This window comes from Entelurus aequoreus, linkage group LG04 (genome assembly GCF_033978785.1).
Source record: "Entelurus aequoreus isolate RoL-2023_Sb linkage group LG04, RoL_Eaeq_v1.1, whole genome shotgun sequence".
Classification (NCBI taxonomy): Eukaryota; Metazoa; Chordata; class Actinopteri; order Syngnathiformes; family Syngnathidae; genus Entelurus; species Entelurus aequoreus.
This window is the reverse complement of record NC_084734.1, coordinates 9,105,923-9,120,922: the sequence shown is the minus strand read 5'-3', so window position 1 is coordinate 9,120,922 and position 15,000 is coordinate 9,105,923. Positions and strand designations below refer to the sequence as shown.

At 37.7% G+C, this 15,000-nt stretch overlaps 1 protein-coding gene across 1 annotated transcript in view; it reads left to right on the top strand.

Moving 5' to 3' along the window:
- The window catches only part of LOC133648149 (uncharacterized), a 228,875-nt gene extending 215,854 nt beyond the window's left edge, over window positions 1-13,021 (top strand). Inside the window, exon 4 of the mRNA XM_062043931.1 lies at window positions 12,703-13,021. Within this exon, the coding sequence (XP_061899915.1) occupies window positions 12,703-13,021 (319 nt within the window). The remainder of the gene's footprint in view (window positions 1-12,702) is intronic.
- Window positions 13,022-15,000: the final 1,979 nt, after the last annotated feature.

Sequence of the window (15,000 nt, the reverse complement as noted above, 5' to 3'; positions counted from 1 at the left end):
TGATTAATGAGTAATAATCAGTGACGTGCTGACATCCGATAAAGCCGTGGCCAGGGACCGTCTTGTGTGGGTAAATAATGTTGGCAAACACATGACAGGGCAGCAGCCCAGCAAAGTAAATATGTTTAGTCACACGTTCTGCCGACAGCCTGTTGCGCAATCTTCTTTTTCTATGGAACCAAGGCTGCTTTGCCATGACTTTCACAGGCCTTTTCTGGTTCCACTGCACCGTGACTAAGGCCTTCCACGGAAACTCAACCTGCAGAAGCCTGTTGTTTGACACAGACCTGGGAAAATTACGAAAAAAAACACATGCGGCCCATTAATATTTCAATCCAGCCCACCGGACGTTCTGCATACCGTATTTTCCGGACCGTAGGGCGCACCGGATTATAAGGGGCACTGCCGTTGAGCGGGTCTATTCAGGTCTTTTTTTCATACAAAATCAGAATCAGAAATACTTGAATAATCCCAGAGGGGAAATTAAGATTTTCAGCACAATCCCATTTAAGATCAGACAAACATTACAGGGAGACAGAACAGGATCGCTGACGGGTCTGCCAACTTCCGGCGCCCCTTACAGAGGGGAGAGGGGGTCCAGACTGAGGCCAAGGAAAAAAACAAACTCATAGCCATAGCAGGTTCGCAGCTGAGTGTGAAGCGACTGGGATGAGAATCAGCACCTCCAAGTCCGAGTCCATGGTTATCGCCCGGAAAAGGGTGGAGTGCCATCTCCGGGTTGGGGAGGAGACCCTGCCCCAAGTGGAGGAGTTCAAGTACCTCGGAGTCTTGCTCACGAGTGAGGGAAGAGTGGATAGGTGGATCGGTGCGGCGTCTTCAGTAATGCGGACGCTGTATCGATCCGTTGTGGTGAAGAAGGTGCTGAGCCGGAAGGCAAAGCTCTCAATTTACCGGTCGATCGACGTTCCCATCCTCACCTATGGTCATGAGCTTTGGGTTATGACCGAAAGGACAAGATCACGGGTACAAGCGGCCGAAATGAGTTTCCTCCGCCGGGTGGCGGGTCTCTCCCTTAGAGATAGGGTGAGAAGCTCTGTCATCCGGGGGGGAGCTCAAAGTAAAGCCGCTGCTCCTCCACATGGAGAGGAGCCAGATGAGGTGGTTTGGGCATCTGGTCAGGATGCCACCCGAACGCCTCCTTAGGGAGGTGATTAGGGCATGTCCGACCGGTAGGAGGCCACGGGGAAGACCCAGGACACACGTTGGGAAGACTATGTCTCCCGGCTGGCCTGGGAACGCCTCGGAATCCCCCTGGAAGAGCTGGACGAAGTGGCTGGGGAGAGGGAAGTCTGGGCTTCCCTGCTTAGGCTGCTGCCCCCCGACCTTTAGATAAGCGGAAGAAGATGGATGGATGGATGGATAGCCATAGCACACATAAGCATGTGTGTAAGAGGGAAACATCAAAGAACACAAAGGACATTAAAGACATTAAAAGAGCAGAGCTGATACAACCAACTACTTCTATACACAGCCACAAAAGTAAAACAACCAAAATAAAAACATATACACTGTGGTGGCCTCTGCGGTGTTCCACGCCATCGTCTGCTGGGGTGGGGGGTAGCACGGCCAGAGACTGGAGCAGACCCAACAAAGCAACCAAGAGAGCCGACTCCACCCTCGGCCGCCCACCAACTCTCGGCCAGTGTCCAGTCCGCGTGGATGAGCGAGGATACGTCCACGGAGACCGAGGTGTCCCATACCTGCTCGTTCAGCCAAGACACCGTGAAGCCTGTCCCGCGGAGGGACAGGGACTTCATCCGCATCTCCTCCAGTCTCCCCAAACGGACTCTGGTGTGGCAGAGACCCAGCAGATGGTCCCCATGGCCAAAAGGCTTCCGGGAGGCAGATCCAGAAGTTCACAAAAAAGCACCGCAGAAGTCAGGAAAGTGCCACCCCTTGTCGCACAGTCCCAAAGGGTCCCCAACCAAAAGGCAAAGAAAACCCCCTCATGAAAACAAGAAGGAAACATCAGAAACACAAAAGGATGACACAATAGAACAGAGCTCCTGCTTATAAGGCACATTAAAGGGGTCTTATTATGATTCTTTTGTAAAAGTAAAAGACTTCCTTGTGGTCTACATAACATGTAATGGTGGTTCTTTGCTCAAATGTTGCATAGATGATGTTTTACACATCATCTTCAAGTCGCTTTCTGACAGTCCCTTCAGGATGCGCCGTTTTGTGGGCGGTCTTATTCACGTGGCTCACCTTCGACAGCGTCTTCTCTCTTTGTTGTAGTGGTGTAGCGTGCAAGGACGGTAGCGGAAGAAGTGTCAAAAGATGGCGCTAACTGTTTTAATGACATTCACACTTTACTTCAATCAATAACGGAGCAGCATCTCCTCATCCGTGGCTCACTAGTGCAACAACAACAACGCCCGGAAATGTGTCCCGTGATAAACCGTCCGACCGGAACTCTCTAATAACTAAAGTTCCTTGGGTGAATAATGTAAACTCACTACACCGGTATGTTTTAGCGCTTCCATGGCGAGTTTAGTGACAGATATAAGTAAGAACTTTACACTACTTTATATTAGAAATGGCAACAGGGGAGGATGAATGTCACATAACAAGAAGATAGAGAAAAAGAAGACGCTTATCATTTTTAGGACTTATGCAGATCTCAAATACAGATCAGCAGGTACCAGAAGGTAAGAAAAGTTGGTTTTGCATAACATTGTGAAACAAATTCCAGATAATACGCTGCTAATGGGTGCCATTTTGCGGTCCTTATACACACACCATAGTAATACTTGTGTCTCTGACTACGGTAGCCGTAATGGGCCGACGATCCATCAAACGGTGTGGCTTCAAAGTCATACTAAAACATTTTGAAATATTTTTGAGTGCGGTGTGTACAGTTCTTTATTCTCAATGGAACATTTAACGTTTTGGTGTTGTTTACTGACGTTATACACACGTATCTCTTATGTGTGACTGCCATCTACTGATCACACTTATCATTTCACCATTTACCAAATAAAATAGCTTCGAGGTCAGTAAGCACAACCAGAATTATTCCGTACATTGGGCGCACCGGGTTATAAGGCGCACTGTCGAATTTTGAGAAAATGAAAGGATTTTAAGTGCGCCTTATAGTCCGAAAAAATACTGTAATTTTTTTAGACCTTTAACATCAAAACTGTATTTGCCATTATGATGTGCAGTGCTGTTTTTAAATGACCGTAAGTATTGAACTATAGGAAGTATTTCAATGGTTGAAATCTGCACTTTTGAGTGTTATAGGAGTTATGACGGTAATCTACGTCACAGCAGCTCAGACCAGGAACTAAGCAGAGTGGGCGGGGCTTGTTTTCAGAGCAGCCAGCCCCAAACGCATGTGTCAGGAACAGATGCGGAAGTAGATTTTTACAACAAATGTCTGCATAAAAGTGATAATATATCATATTGTAGGTGTTTATTACACTTTGTATTCATATTTTGCTGTTTGTGACATTTTTGTTGTGTTTTGCTTGATTGTAAAAGATACAGTAGAAATAAATAAAGTAAAAGAGGAGCGACGTTCAAATGTTGTTAATATTCAGTGTTTTATTGTTCGTAGTTAATATTGTAAATCCCACGTAAAAGAGGAGCGATGTTCATATGTTGTTGATATTCAGTGTTTTATTGTTCATAGTTAATATTGTGAATCCCACGTAAAAGAGGAGCGACGTTCAAATGTTGTTAATATTCAGTGTTTTATTGTTCATAGTTAATATTGTGAATTCCACATAAAAGAGGAGCAATGTTCATATGTTGTTGATATTCAGTGTTTTATTGTTCATAGTTAATATTGTAAATCCCACGTAAAAGAGGAGCGACGTTCAAATGTTGTTAATATTCAGTGTTTTATTGTTCATAGTTAATATTGCTAATCCCACGTAAAATTCAGTGTTTTATTGTTCATAGTTAATATTGTAAATCCCACGTAAAAGAGGAGCGACGTTCATATGTTGTTGATATTCAGTGTTTTATTGTTCATAGTTGATATTGTAAATCCCACGTAAAAGAGGAGCGACGTTCAAATGTTGTTAATATTCAGTGTTTTATTGTTCATAGTTAATATTGTGAATCCCACGTAAAAATTCAGTGTTTTATTGTTCATAGTTAATATTGTAAATCCCATGTAAAAGAGGAGGGATGTTCCAAATGTTGTTAATATTCAGTATTTTATTGTTCATAGTTAATATTGTGAATCCCACGTAAAAATTCAGTGTTTTATTGTTCATTATTAATATTGTGACTCCCACGTAAAAGAGGAGCGACGGTCAAATGTTGTTAATATTCAGTGTTTTATTGTTCATAGTTAATATTGTGAATCCCACGTAAAAATTCAGTGTTTTATTGCTCATAGTTAATATTGTAAATCCCACGTAAAAGAGGAGCGAACGTTCATATGTTGTTAATATTCAGTGTTTTATTGTTCATAGTTACGTAAAAGAGGAGCGACGTTCATATGTTGTTGATATTCAGTGTTTTATTGTTCATAGTTAATATTGTGAATCCCACGTAAAAATTCAGTGTTTTATTGCTCATAGTTAATATTGTAAATCCCACGTAAAAGAGGAGCGACGTTCATATGTTGTTAATATTCAGTGTTTTATTGTTCATAGTTAATATTGTGAATCCCACGTAAAAATTCAGTGTTTTATTGTTCATAGTTAATATTGTAAATCCCACGTAAAAGAGGAGCGACGTTCATATGTTGTTGATATTCAGTGTTTTATTGTTCATAGTTAATATTGTGAATCCCACGTAAAAATTCAGTGTTTTATTGTTCATAGTTAATATTGTGAATCCCACGTAAAAATTCAGTGTTTTATTGTTCATAGTTAATATTGTAAATCCCATGTAAAAGAGGAGGGATGTTCCAAATGTTGTTAATATTCAGTATTTTATTGTTCATAGTTAATATTGTGAATCCCACGTAAAAATTCAGTGTTTTATTGTTCATAGTTAATATTGTGACTCCCACGTAAAAGAGGAGCGACGGTCAAATGTTGTTAATATTCTGTGTTTTATTGTTCATAGTTAATATTGTGAATCCCACGTAAAAATTCAGTGTTTTATTGCTCATAGTTAATATTGTAAATCCCCACGTAAAAGAGGAGCGATGTTCATATGTTGTTAATATTCAGTGTTTTATTGTTCATAGTTACGTAAAAGAGGAGCGATGTTCATATGTTGTTGATATTCAGTGTTTTATTGTTCATAGTTAATATTGTGAATCCCACGTAAAAATTCAGTGTTTTATTGTTCATAGTTAATATTGTAAATCCCACGTAAAAGAGGAGCGACGTTCATATGTTGTTGATATTCAGTGTTTTATTGTTCATAGTTAATATGGTAAATCCCACGTAAAAATTCAGTGTTTTATTGTTCATAGTTAATATTGTAAATCCCACGTAAAAGAGGAGGGATGTTCCAAATGTTGTTAATATTCAGTATTTTATTGTTCATAGTTAATATTGTAAATCCCACATAAAAGAGGAGCAACGTTCATATGTTGTTGATATTCAGTGTTTTATTGTTCATAGTTAATATTGTAAATCCCACGTAAAAGAGGAGCGACGTTCATATGTTGTTGATATTCAGTGTTTTATTGTTCATAGTTAATATTGTAAATCCCACGTAAAAGAGGAGCGACGTTCATATGTTGTTGATATTCAGTGTTTTATTGTTCATAGTTAATATTGTAAATCCCACGTAAAAGAGGAGCGACGTTCATATGTTGTTGATATTCAGTGTTTTATTGTTCATAGTTAATATGGTAAATCCCACGTAAAAATTCAGTGTTTTATTGTTCATAGTTAATATTGTGAATCCCACGTAAAAATTCAGTGTTTTATTGTTCATAGTTAATATTGTAAATCCCACGTAAAAGAGGAGGGATGTTCCAAATGTTGTTAATATTCAGTATTTTATTGTTCATAGTTAATATTGTGAATTCCACGTAAAAATTCAGTGTTTTATTGTTCATAGTTAATATTGTAAATCCACGTAAAAGAGGAGCGACGTTCAAATGTTCTTAATATTCAGTGTTTTATTGTTCATAGTTAATATTGTGAATCCCACGTAAAAATTCAGTGTTTTATTGTTCATAGTTAATATTGTAAATCCCACGTAAAAGAGGAGGGACGGTCAAAATGTTGTTAATATTCAGTATTTTATTGTTCATAGTTAATATTGTAAATCCCACGTAAAAGAGGAGCGACGTTCATATGTGGTTAATATTCAGTGTTTTATTGTTCGTAGTTAATATTGTAAATCCCACTTTCTTTATTTTCATGTACATTTTGGGTGTCCCATTCAGTAAAAAACTGTAAAATTCCATTCCGTTTTTTTTTTAGGTGGTCTGTAAAAACTTTTTTAGAACTCTATCGGACATTGTGACTTTTGATATTAGAGTCCCTGAAGTAAAGGGACACCAACACACAAACTGTACAGCAGGTTTTTCCAGCTAATTGGCCTCCCAAGACACTTTTTTTCTGGTGGTCATGGCGTGTGTGTCTCGCATTACTCCCACTTCTCCGGTATCGCTGACATCCGAAGCCTTTCAAGTCACGTGACGTCACACCGCGGAGGTCACGGGGGTTGTCGATGGAAAAGCGCGCGCCATCAGCTCCCCTCTCGTCTAATTTACTACCGCTGATGTGTTCTGAGTAATTCTGGTAAAGGTCTTAACGACTGAAAGCTGCACCCTGCTGCGCTCCGCAGGGAAGTGTCCACTCTGCAATTTTTCAACCTATAGCAATTTGCCAAAAGTCGTGTCATCTTTGTTCCACCTCCAGGGTCAGGATAGGAACTCAAGGGGGCCCCCCGATTTTTTAATAAAATAATCCTGTAGGAATTCCTGTGAGCTTCTCTCCAGCTGTGGGCACCTGAGAAGTCCCCCACCCCCCCCTTGAACCCCACCTGCATGCAGGCTAGAAGCAGTCAGCTCCATTTACGTCACTTTCAGGGAAATATGCGGGCCAATTACACGCACGCTGAAAATAACAGTGAAAAACTCATGACTTAAGTTCATGTTTGGTGGTTACTTGCAAATCGAATTTTTTTTGTAAACCTCCCAAAATGAACTATTTTCCCACTCACAAACATACTGAACCACTCACAATGTGCATTGGCCCATTTTAGTTCCGACTCACTTTCTGAGTGACAGGACTAAAAGTAACAGGGGTGATATTTTTAGCATAATTTTAGCAAAAACATGCGGTGTTTGTACCAATAGCATGTTGACAAGAAACACATTACAGTGATTCAACAGAAAAATGTTTCAACAAATAACATTAAAAACAGAAAATTTGTATTAAAAGGCAAATATGATCATTTATTTGTAATTTTAGGTCAATTTCACCCCATAAGACCAATTATATCTCCCTTTTTCTTGTTGTTATAGCAAAGTACGTGTCGGTATATCATAATATACACACTTTTATATATACAAAAAAAGATCGTTCAAGGCAAGTATTTGAATAATTTATGTCATTTTCCTGTGGCGTGTGGCGTCATCATGACGTGTGTGGAAGCGTGCAGCATGAGCTCCCTGTTAATTGTCGCCATCTGCCGGACAGAAGCAGTAGTGGCTGAAATGAGCCCTTCAGTGCTATTTGAACTACATTTTAGTTTCTGACAAAGTTCCAACTCACTTTCTGAGTGACAGGACTAAAAGTAACATGAGTGAATTTTTTTTAGCATAGTTTTAGCAAAAACATGCGGTGTTTATACTAATAACATGCTGACAAGAAACACAAAACAGTGAAAAAAGGTTTAAACAAATAACATTAAACAACAAAAATTGTATTAAAAGGCAAATGTGATCATTTATTTGTTAATTTTAGGTCAATTTAACCCATAAGACCAATTATATCTCCCTTTTTCTTGTTGTTATAGCAAAGTACGTGTCGGTATATCATAATATACACACTTTTATATATAAAAAAAAGATCGTTCAAGGCAAGTATTTGAATAATTTATGTCATTTTCCTGTTGCGTGTGACGTCATCATGACGTGTGTGTGGAAGCGTGCAGCATGAGCTCCCTGTTAATTGTCGCCATCTGCCGGACAGAAGCAGTAGTGGCTGAAATGAGCCCTTCAGTGCTATTTGAACTACATTTTAGTTTCTGACAAAGTTCCAACTCACTTTCTGAGTGACAGGATTAAAAGTAACATGAGTGAATTTTTTTTTTTAGCATAGTTTTAGCAAAAACATGCAGTGTTTATACTAATAACATGCTGACAAGAAACACAAAACAGTGAAAAAAGGTTTAAACAAATAACATTAAACAACAAAAATTGTATTAAAAGGCAAATATGATCATTTATTTGTAATTTTAGGTCAATTTAACCCCATAAGACCAATTATATCTCCCTTTTTCTTGTTGTTATAGCAAAGTACGTGTCGGTATATCGTAATATACACACTTTTATATATATAAAAAAAGATCGTTCAAGGCAAGTATTTGTACAATTTATGTCTTTTTCCTGTGGCGTGTGACGTCATCATGACGTGTGTGGAAGCGTGCAGCATGAGCTCCCTGTTAAATGTCGCCATCTGCCGGACAGAAGCAGTAGTGGCTGAAATGAGCCCTTCAGTGCTATTTTGAACTACATTTTAGTTTCTGACAAAGTTCCAACTCATTTTCTAAGTGAAAGGATGAAAAGGGGTGAATTTTAAGCATAGTTTTAGCAAAACATGCAGTGTTTATACTAATAGCATGTTGACAAGAAACACAAAACAGTGAAAAAAGGTTTAAACAAATAACATTAAACAACAAAAATTGTATTAAAAGGCAAATATGATCATTTATTTGTAATTTTAGGTCAATTTAACCCCATAAGACCAATTATATCTCCCTTTTTCTTGTTGTTATAGCAAAGTACGTGTCGGTATATCGTAATATACACACTTTTATATATATAAAAAAAGATCGTTCAAGGCAAGTATTTGAATAATTTATGTCATTTTCCTGTTGCGTGTGACGTCATCATGACGTGTGTGGAAGCGTGCAGCATGAGCTCCCTGTTAAATGTCGCCATCTGCCGGACAGAAGCAGTAGTGGCTGAAATGAGCCCTTCAGTGCTATTTGAACTACATTTTAGTTTCTGACAAAGTTCAAACTCACTTTCTGAGTGACAGGATTAAAAGTAACATGAGTGAATTTTTTTTAGCATAGTTTTAGCAAAAACATGCAGTGTTTATACTAATAACATGCTGACAAAAACACAAAACAGTGAAAAAAGGTTTAAACAAATAACATTAAACAACAAAAATTGTATTAAAAGGCAAATGTGATCATTTATTTGTTAATTTTTAGGTCAATTTCACCCCATAAGACCAATTATATCTCCCTTTTTCTTGTTGTTATAGCAAAGTACGTGTCGGTATATCATAATATACACACTTTTATATATAAAACAAAGATCGTTCAAGGCAAGTATTTATACAATTTATGTCTTTTTCCTGTGGCGTGTGACGTCATCATGACGTGTGTGGAAGCGTGCAGCATGAGCTCCCTGTTAAATGTCGCCATCTGCCGGACAGAAGCAGTAGTGGCTGAAATGAGCCCTTCAGTGCTATTTGAACTACATTTTAGTTTCTGACAAAGTTCCAACTCACTTTCTGAGTGAAAGGACTAAAAGTAACAGGGGTGAATTTTTAGCATATATGTAGCAAAAACATGCGGTGTTTATACTAATAGCATGTTGACAAGAAACACAAAACAGTGAAAAAAGGTTTAAACAAATAACATTAAACAACAACAGTTGTATTAAAAGGCAAATATGATCTTTTATTTTTTAATTTTAGGTCAATTTCACCCCATAAGACCAATTATATCTCCCTTTTTCTTGTTGTTATAGCAAAGTATGTGTCGGTATATCATAATATACACACTTTTATATATAAAAAAAGATTGTTAAAGGCAAGTATTTGAATAATTTATGTCATTTTCCTGTTGCGTGTAACGTCATCATGACGTGTGTGGAAGCGTGCAGCATGAGCTCCCTGTTAAATGTCGCCATCTGCCGGACAGAAGCTGTAATGGCTGAAATGAGCCCTTCAGTGCTATTTGAACTACATTTTAGTTTCTGACAAAGTTCCAACTCACTTTCGGAGTGACAGGACTAAAAGTAACATGAGTGAATTTTTTTTTAGCATAGTTTTAGCAAAAACATGCGGTGTTTATACTAATAACATGCTGACAAGAAACACAAAACAGTGAAAAAAGGTTTAAACAAATAACATTAAACAACAAAAATTGTATTAAAAGGCAAATGTGATCATTTATTTGTTAATTTTTAGGTCAATTTCACCCCATAAGACCAATTATATGTCCCTTTTTCTTGTTGTTATAGCAAAGTACGTGTCGGTATATCGTAATATACACACTTTTATATATATAAAAAAAGATCGTTCAAGGCAAGTATTTGAATAATTTATGTCATTTTCCTGTGGCGTGTGACGTCATCATGACGTGTGTGGAAGCGTGCAGCATGAGCTCCCTGTTAAATGTCGCCATCTGCCGGACAGAAGCAGTAGTGCCTGAAATGAGCCCTTCAGTGCTATTTTGAACTACATTTTAGTTTCTGACAAAGTTCCAACTCATTTTCTAAGTGAAAGGATGAAAATGGGGTGAATTTTAAGCATAGTTTTAGCAAAAACATGCAGTGTTTATACTAATAGCATGTTGACAAGAAACACAAAACAGTGAAAAAAGGTTTAAACAAATAACATTAAACAACAACAATTTTATTAAAAAGCAAATATGATCATTTATTTGTTAATTTTTAGGTCAATTTCACCCCATAAGACCAATTATATCTCCCATTTTCTTGTTGTTATAGCAAAGTACGTGTCGGTATATCATAATATACACACTTTTATATAAAAAAAAGATCGTTCAAGACAAGTATTTGTACAATTTATGTCATTTTCCTGTGGCGTGTGACGTCATCATGACGTGTGTGGAAGCGTGCAGCATGAGCTCCCTGTTAAATGTCGCCATCTGCCGGACAGAAGCAGTAGTGGCTGAAATGAGCCCTTCAGTGCTATTTGAACTACATTTTAGTTTCTGACAAAGTTCCAACTCATTTTCTAAGTGAAAGGATGAAAAGGGGTGAATTTTTAGCATAGTTTTAGTAAAAACATGCAGTGTTTATACTAATAACATGCTGACAAGAAACACAAAACAGTGAAAAAAGGTTCAAACAAATAACATTACACAACAAAAATTTTAATAAAAAGCAAATATGATCATTTATTTGTTAATTTTAGGTCAATTTCACCCCATAAGACCAATTATATCCCCTTTTTTCTTGTTGTTATAGCAAAGTACGTGTCGGTATATCGTAATATACACACTTTTATATATAAAAAAAAGATCGTTCAAGGCAAGTATTTGTACAATTTATGTCATTTTTCTGTGGCGTGTGACGTCATCATGACGTGTGTGAAAGCGTGCAGCATGAGCTCCCTGTTAAATGTCGCCATCTGCCGGACAGAAGCAGTAGTGGCTGAAATGAGCCCTTCAGTGCTATTTGAACTGCATTTTAGTTTCTGACAAAGTTCCAACTCACTTTCTGAGTGACAGGACTAAAAGTAACAGGGGTGAATTTTTAGCATAGTTTTAGCAAAAACATGCGGTGTTTATACTAATAGCATGTTGACAAGAAACACAAAACAGTGAAAAAAGATTCAAACAAATAACATTAAACAACAAAAATTGTATTAAAAGGCAAATATGATCATTTATTTGTGAATTTTAGGTCAATTTCACCCCATAAGACCAATTATATCTCCCTTTTTCTTGTTGTTATAGCAAAGTACGTGTCGGTATATCGTAATATACACACTTTTATATATATAAAAAAAGATCGTTCAAGGCAAGTATTTGAATAATTTATGTCATTTTCCTGTTGCGTGTGACGTCATCATGACGTGTGTGGAAGCGTGCAGCATGAGCTCCCTGTTAAATGTCGCCATCTGCCGGACAGAAGCAGTAGTGGCTGAAATGAGCCCTTCAGTGCTATTTTGAACTACATTTTAGTTTCTGACAAAGTTCCAACTCACTTTCTGAGTGACAGGACTAAAAGGGGTGAATTTTTTAGCATATTTTTAGCAAAAACATGCGGTGTTTATACTAATAGCATGTTGACAAGAAACACAAAACAGTGAAAAAAGATTCAAACAAATAACATTAAACAACAAAAATTGTATTAAAAAGCAAATATGATCATTTATTTGTAAATTTTTAGGTCAATTTAACCCCATAAGACCAATTATATCCCCCTTTTTCTTGTTGTTATAGCAAAGTACGTGTCGGTATATCATAATATACACACTTTTATATATATATAAAAAAGATCGTTCAAGGCAAGTATTTGTACAATTTATGTCATTTTCCTGTGGCGTGTGACGTCGTCATGACGTGTGTGGAAGCGTGCAGCATGAGCTCCCTGTTAAATGTCGCCATCTGCCGGACAGAAGCAGTAGTGGCTGAAATGAGCCCTTCAGTGCTATTTGAACTACAAGTTCCAACTCACTTTCTGAGTGACAGGATTTAAAAGTAACAGGGATGAATTTTTAGCATAGTTTTATATCTTGTGTACCTGCATGGTAGCACCAGATGGAGCCACCAGACCACAGGTGGTCCTCATAGACAATGATGCTTTCTTGGCAGGCTCAAGCCGTCCATTGTTCTTCTTGAGCCTCCCGGGATCCTGCCAGAGGCCTCATCTTCCATTATGCTCTTCTTCACGGACGCCTCAGCGATCTCGATGGAAGCCTGCAGATCCCTGGATGATGAAGAACTCTTCTTGGCCTCTGGCAGGATCTTTTTGCAAGCCTTCTGGCACGACGGAAGCTCTTTGGGGCGTCCTTGTGCACGCTATGGACAGCGGAGGGGGCCTTTCGTGCAGGACCTTGGCAGCGTGTCCAGACCGACAGGCGTCTGCCGCGTCCCCGCGGGAGGAGAGCGGGGATCGATCAGAACGTCATGACGTCCAGCTGTCACCTGTGTGAGGTCTGAGCAGACAACATGGCTGCCAAGTAGCTGGAGTAGAGTGAATGCGCCGTGTTACGGCATGATGCTTCTACACTTCAACTGCGCCTCATTAAACGCTCGTAGAGAACGTCTCTCAAAGGCTCTGTTGAGTCATGTCCGTCCAGCACACAGGTGTCAAACTGCTTTACATTGAGGGCCACATCACAGTTATGTTTGCCCTTTATATATATATATATATATATATATATATATATATATATATATATATATATATATATATATATATATATATATTATTTATTTTTTTTAATTTTTAATTTTTTTGTTTTTGTTTTATTTTTTTAAATTTTTTTTAAATTTTATATATATATATATATTTTTTTTTTTAATTTTTAATTTTTTTGTTTTTGTTTTATTTTTTTATTTTATTTTTTTATTTGATATATATATATATTTTTTTTAATTTTTAATTTTTTTGTTTTTGTTTTATTTTTTTAAATTTTTTTTTAATTTTATATATATATATATATATATATTTTTTTTTAATTTTTAATTTTTTTGTTTTTGTTTTATTTTTTTATTTTATTTTTTTATTTTATATATATATATATATTTTTTAATTTTAAATTTTTATTTTTTGTTTTATTTTTTTATTTTATTTATTTATTTATTTTCCCAATTACTTGAATGTGCAATATGTGTGCGTGTGTATGGGAACGTGTAAGTGTAGGTCAATGTGTATGTGTGTGCGTGTGTATGTGAATGTGAACGTGTGTGTATGTGTGTGTGTGTATGTCAACGTGTATGTGTGTACGTGTGTGTGCGTGTGAATTTGAAAGTGTACGTGTGTGTGTTTACATGTATGTCAATGTGTACACGTGTATGTGTGAATGTGTGTTAGTGCGTGTGCGTGCGGGTGTATGTGTATGTACAGAATGTGAATGTGTGTGTGTGACACACACACACATACATATTGACGTACACGTTAACTTATACGCACTGTGTGTAAGTTAACGTGTACGTCCATATGTATGTGTGTGTGTGAATGTGTGTACGTGTATGTGTGTGTGTGTGCGTGTGTATGTGAACGTGTAAGTGTATGTCAATGTGTATGTGTGTGCGTGTGTATGTGAACATGTGTGTATGTGTGTGTGTGTATGTCAACGTGTATGTGTGTGCGTGTGAATTTGAAAGTGTACGTGTGTATGTTTACGTGTATGTCAACGTGTACATGTGTATGTGTGAATGTGTGTTCGTGCGTGTGCGTGCGGGTGTATGTGTATGTACAGAATGTGTACGTGAATGTGTGTGTGTGACACACACACACATACATATTGACGTACAGGTTGACTTACACGCACTGTGTGTAAGTTAACGTGTACGTCAATATGTATGTGTGTGTGTGAATGTGTGTACGTGTATGTGTGCGTGTGTGCGTGTGTATGCGAACGTGTACGTGTATGTCAATGTGTATTTGTGTGCGTGTGTATGTGAATGTGAACGTGTGTGTATTTGTGTGTGTGTACGTCAACGTGTATGTGTGTACGTGTGTGTGCGTGTGAATTTGAAAGTGTACGTGTGTATGTTTACGCGTATGTCAATGTGTACACGTGTATGTGTGAACGTGTGTTTGTGCGTGTGCGTGCGGGTGTATGTGTATGTACAGAATGTGTATGTGAATGTGTGTGTGTGACACACACACACATACATATTGACGTACACGTTAACTTACACACAGTGCGTGTAAGTTAACCTGTACGTCAATATGTATGTGTGTGTGTGAATGTGTGTACGTGTATGTGTGTGTGTGTGCGTGTGTATGTGAACGTGTAAGTGTATGTCAATGTGTGTGTGTGCGCGTGTATGTGAATGTGAACGTGTGTGTATGTGTGTGTGTGTATGTCAACGTGTATGTGTGTACGTGTGCGTGCGTGTGAATTTGAAAGTGTACGTGTGTATGTTTACGTGTATGTC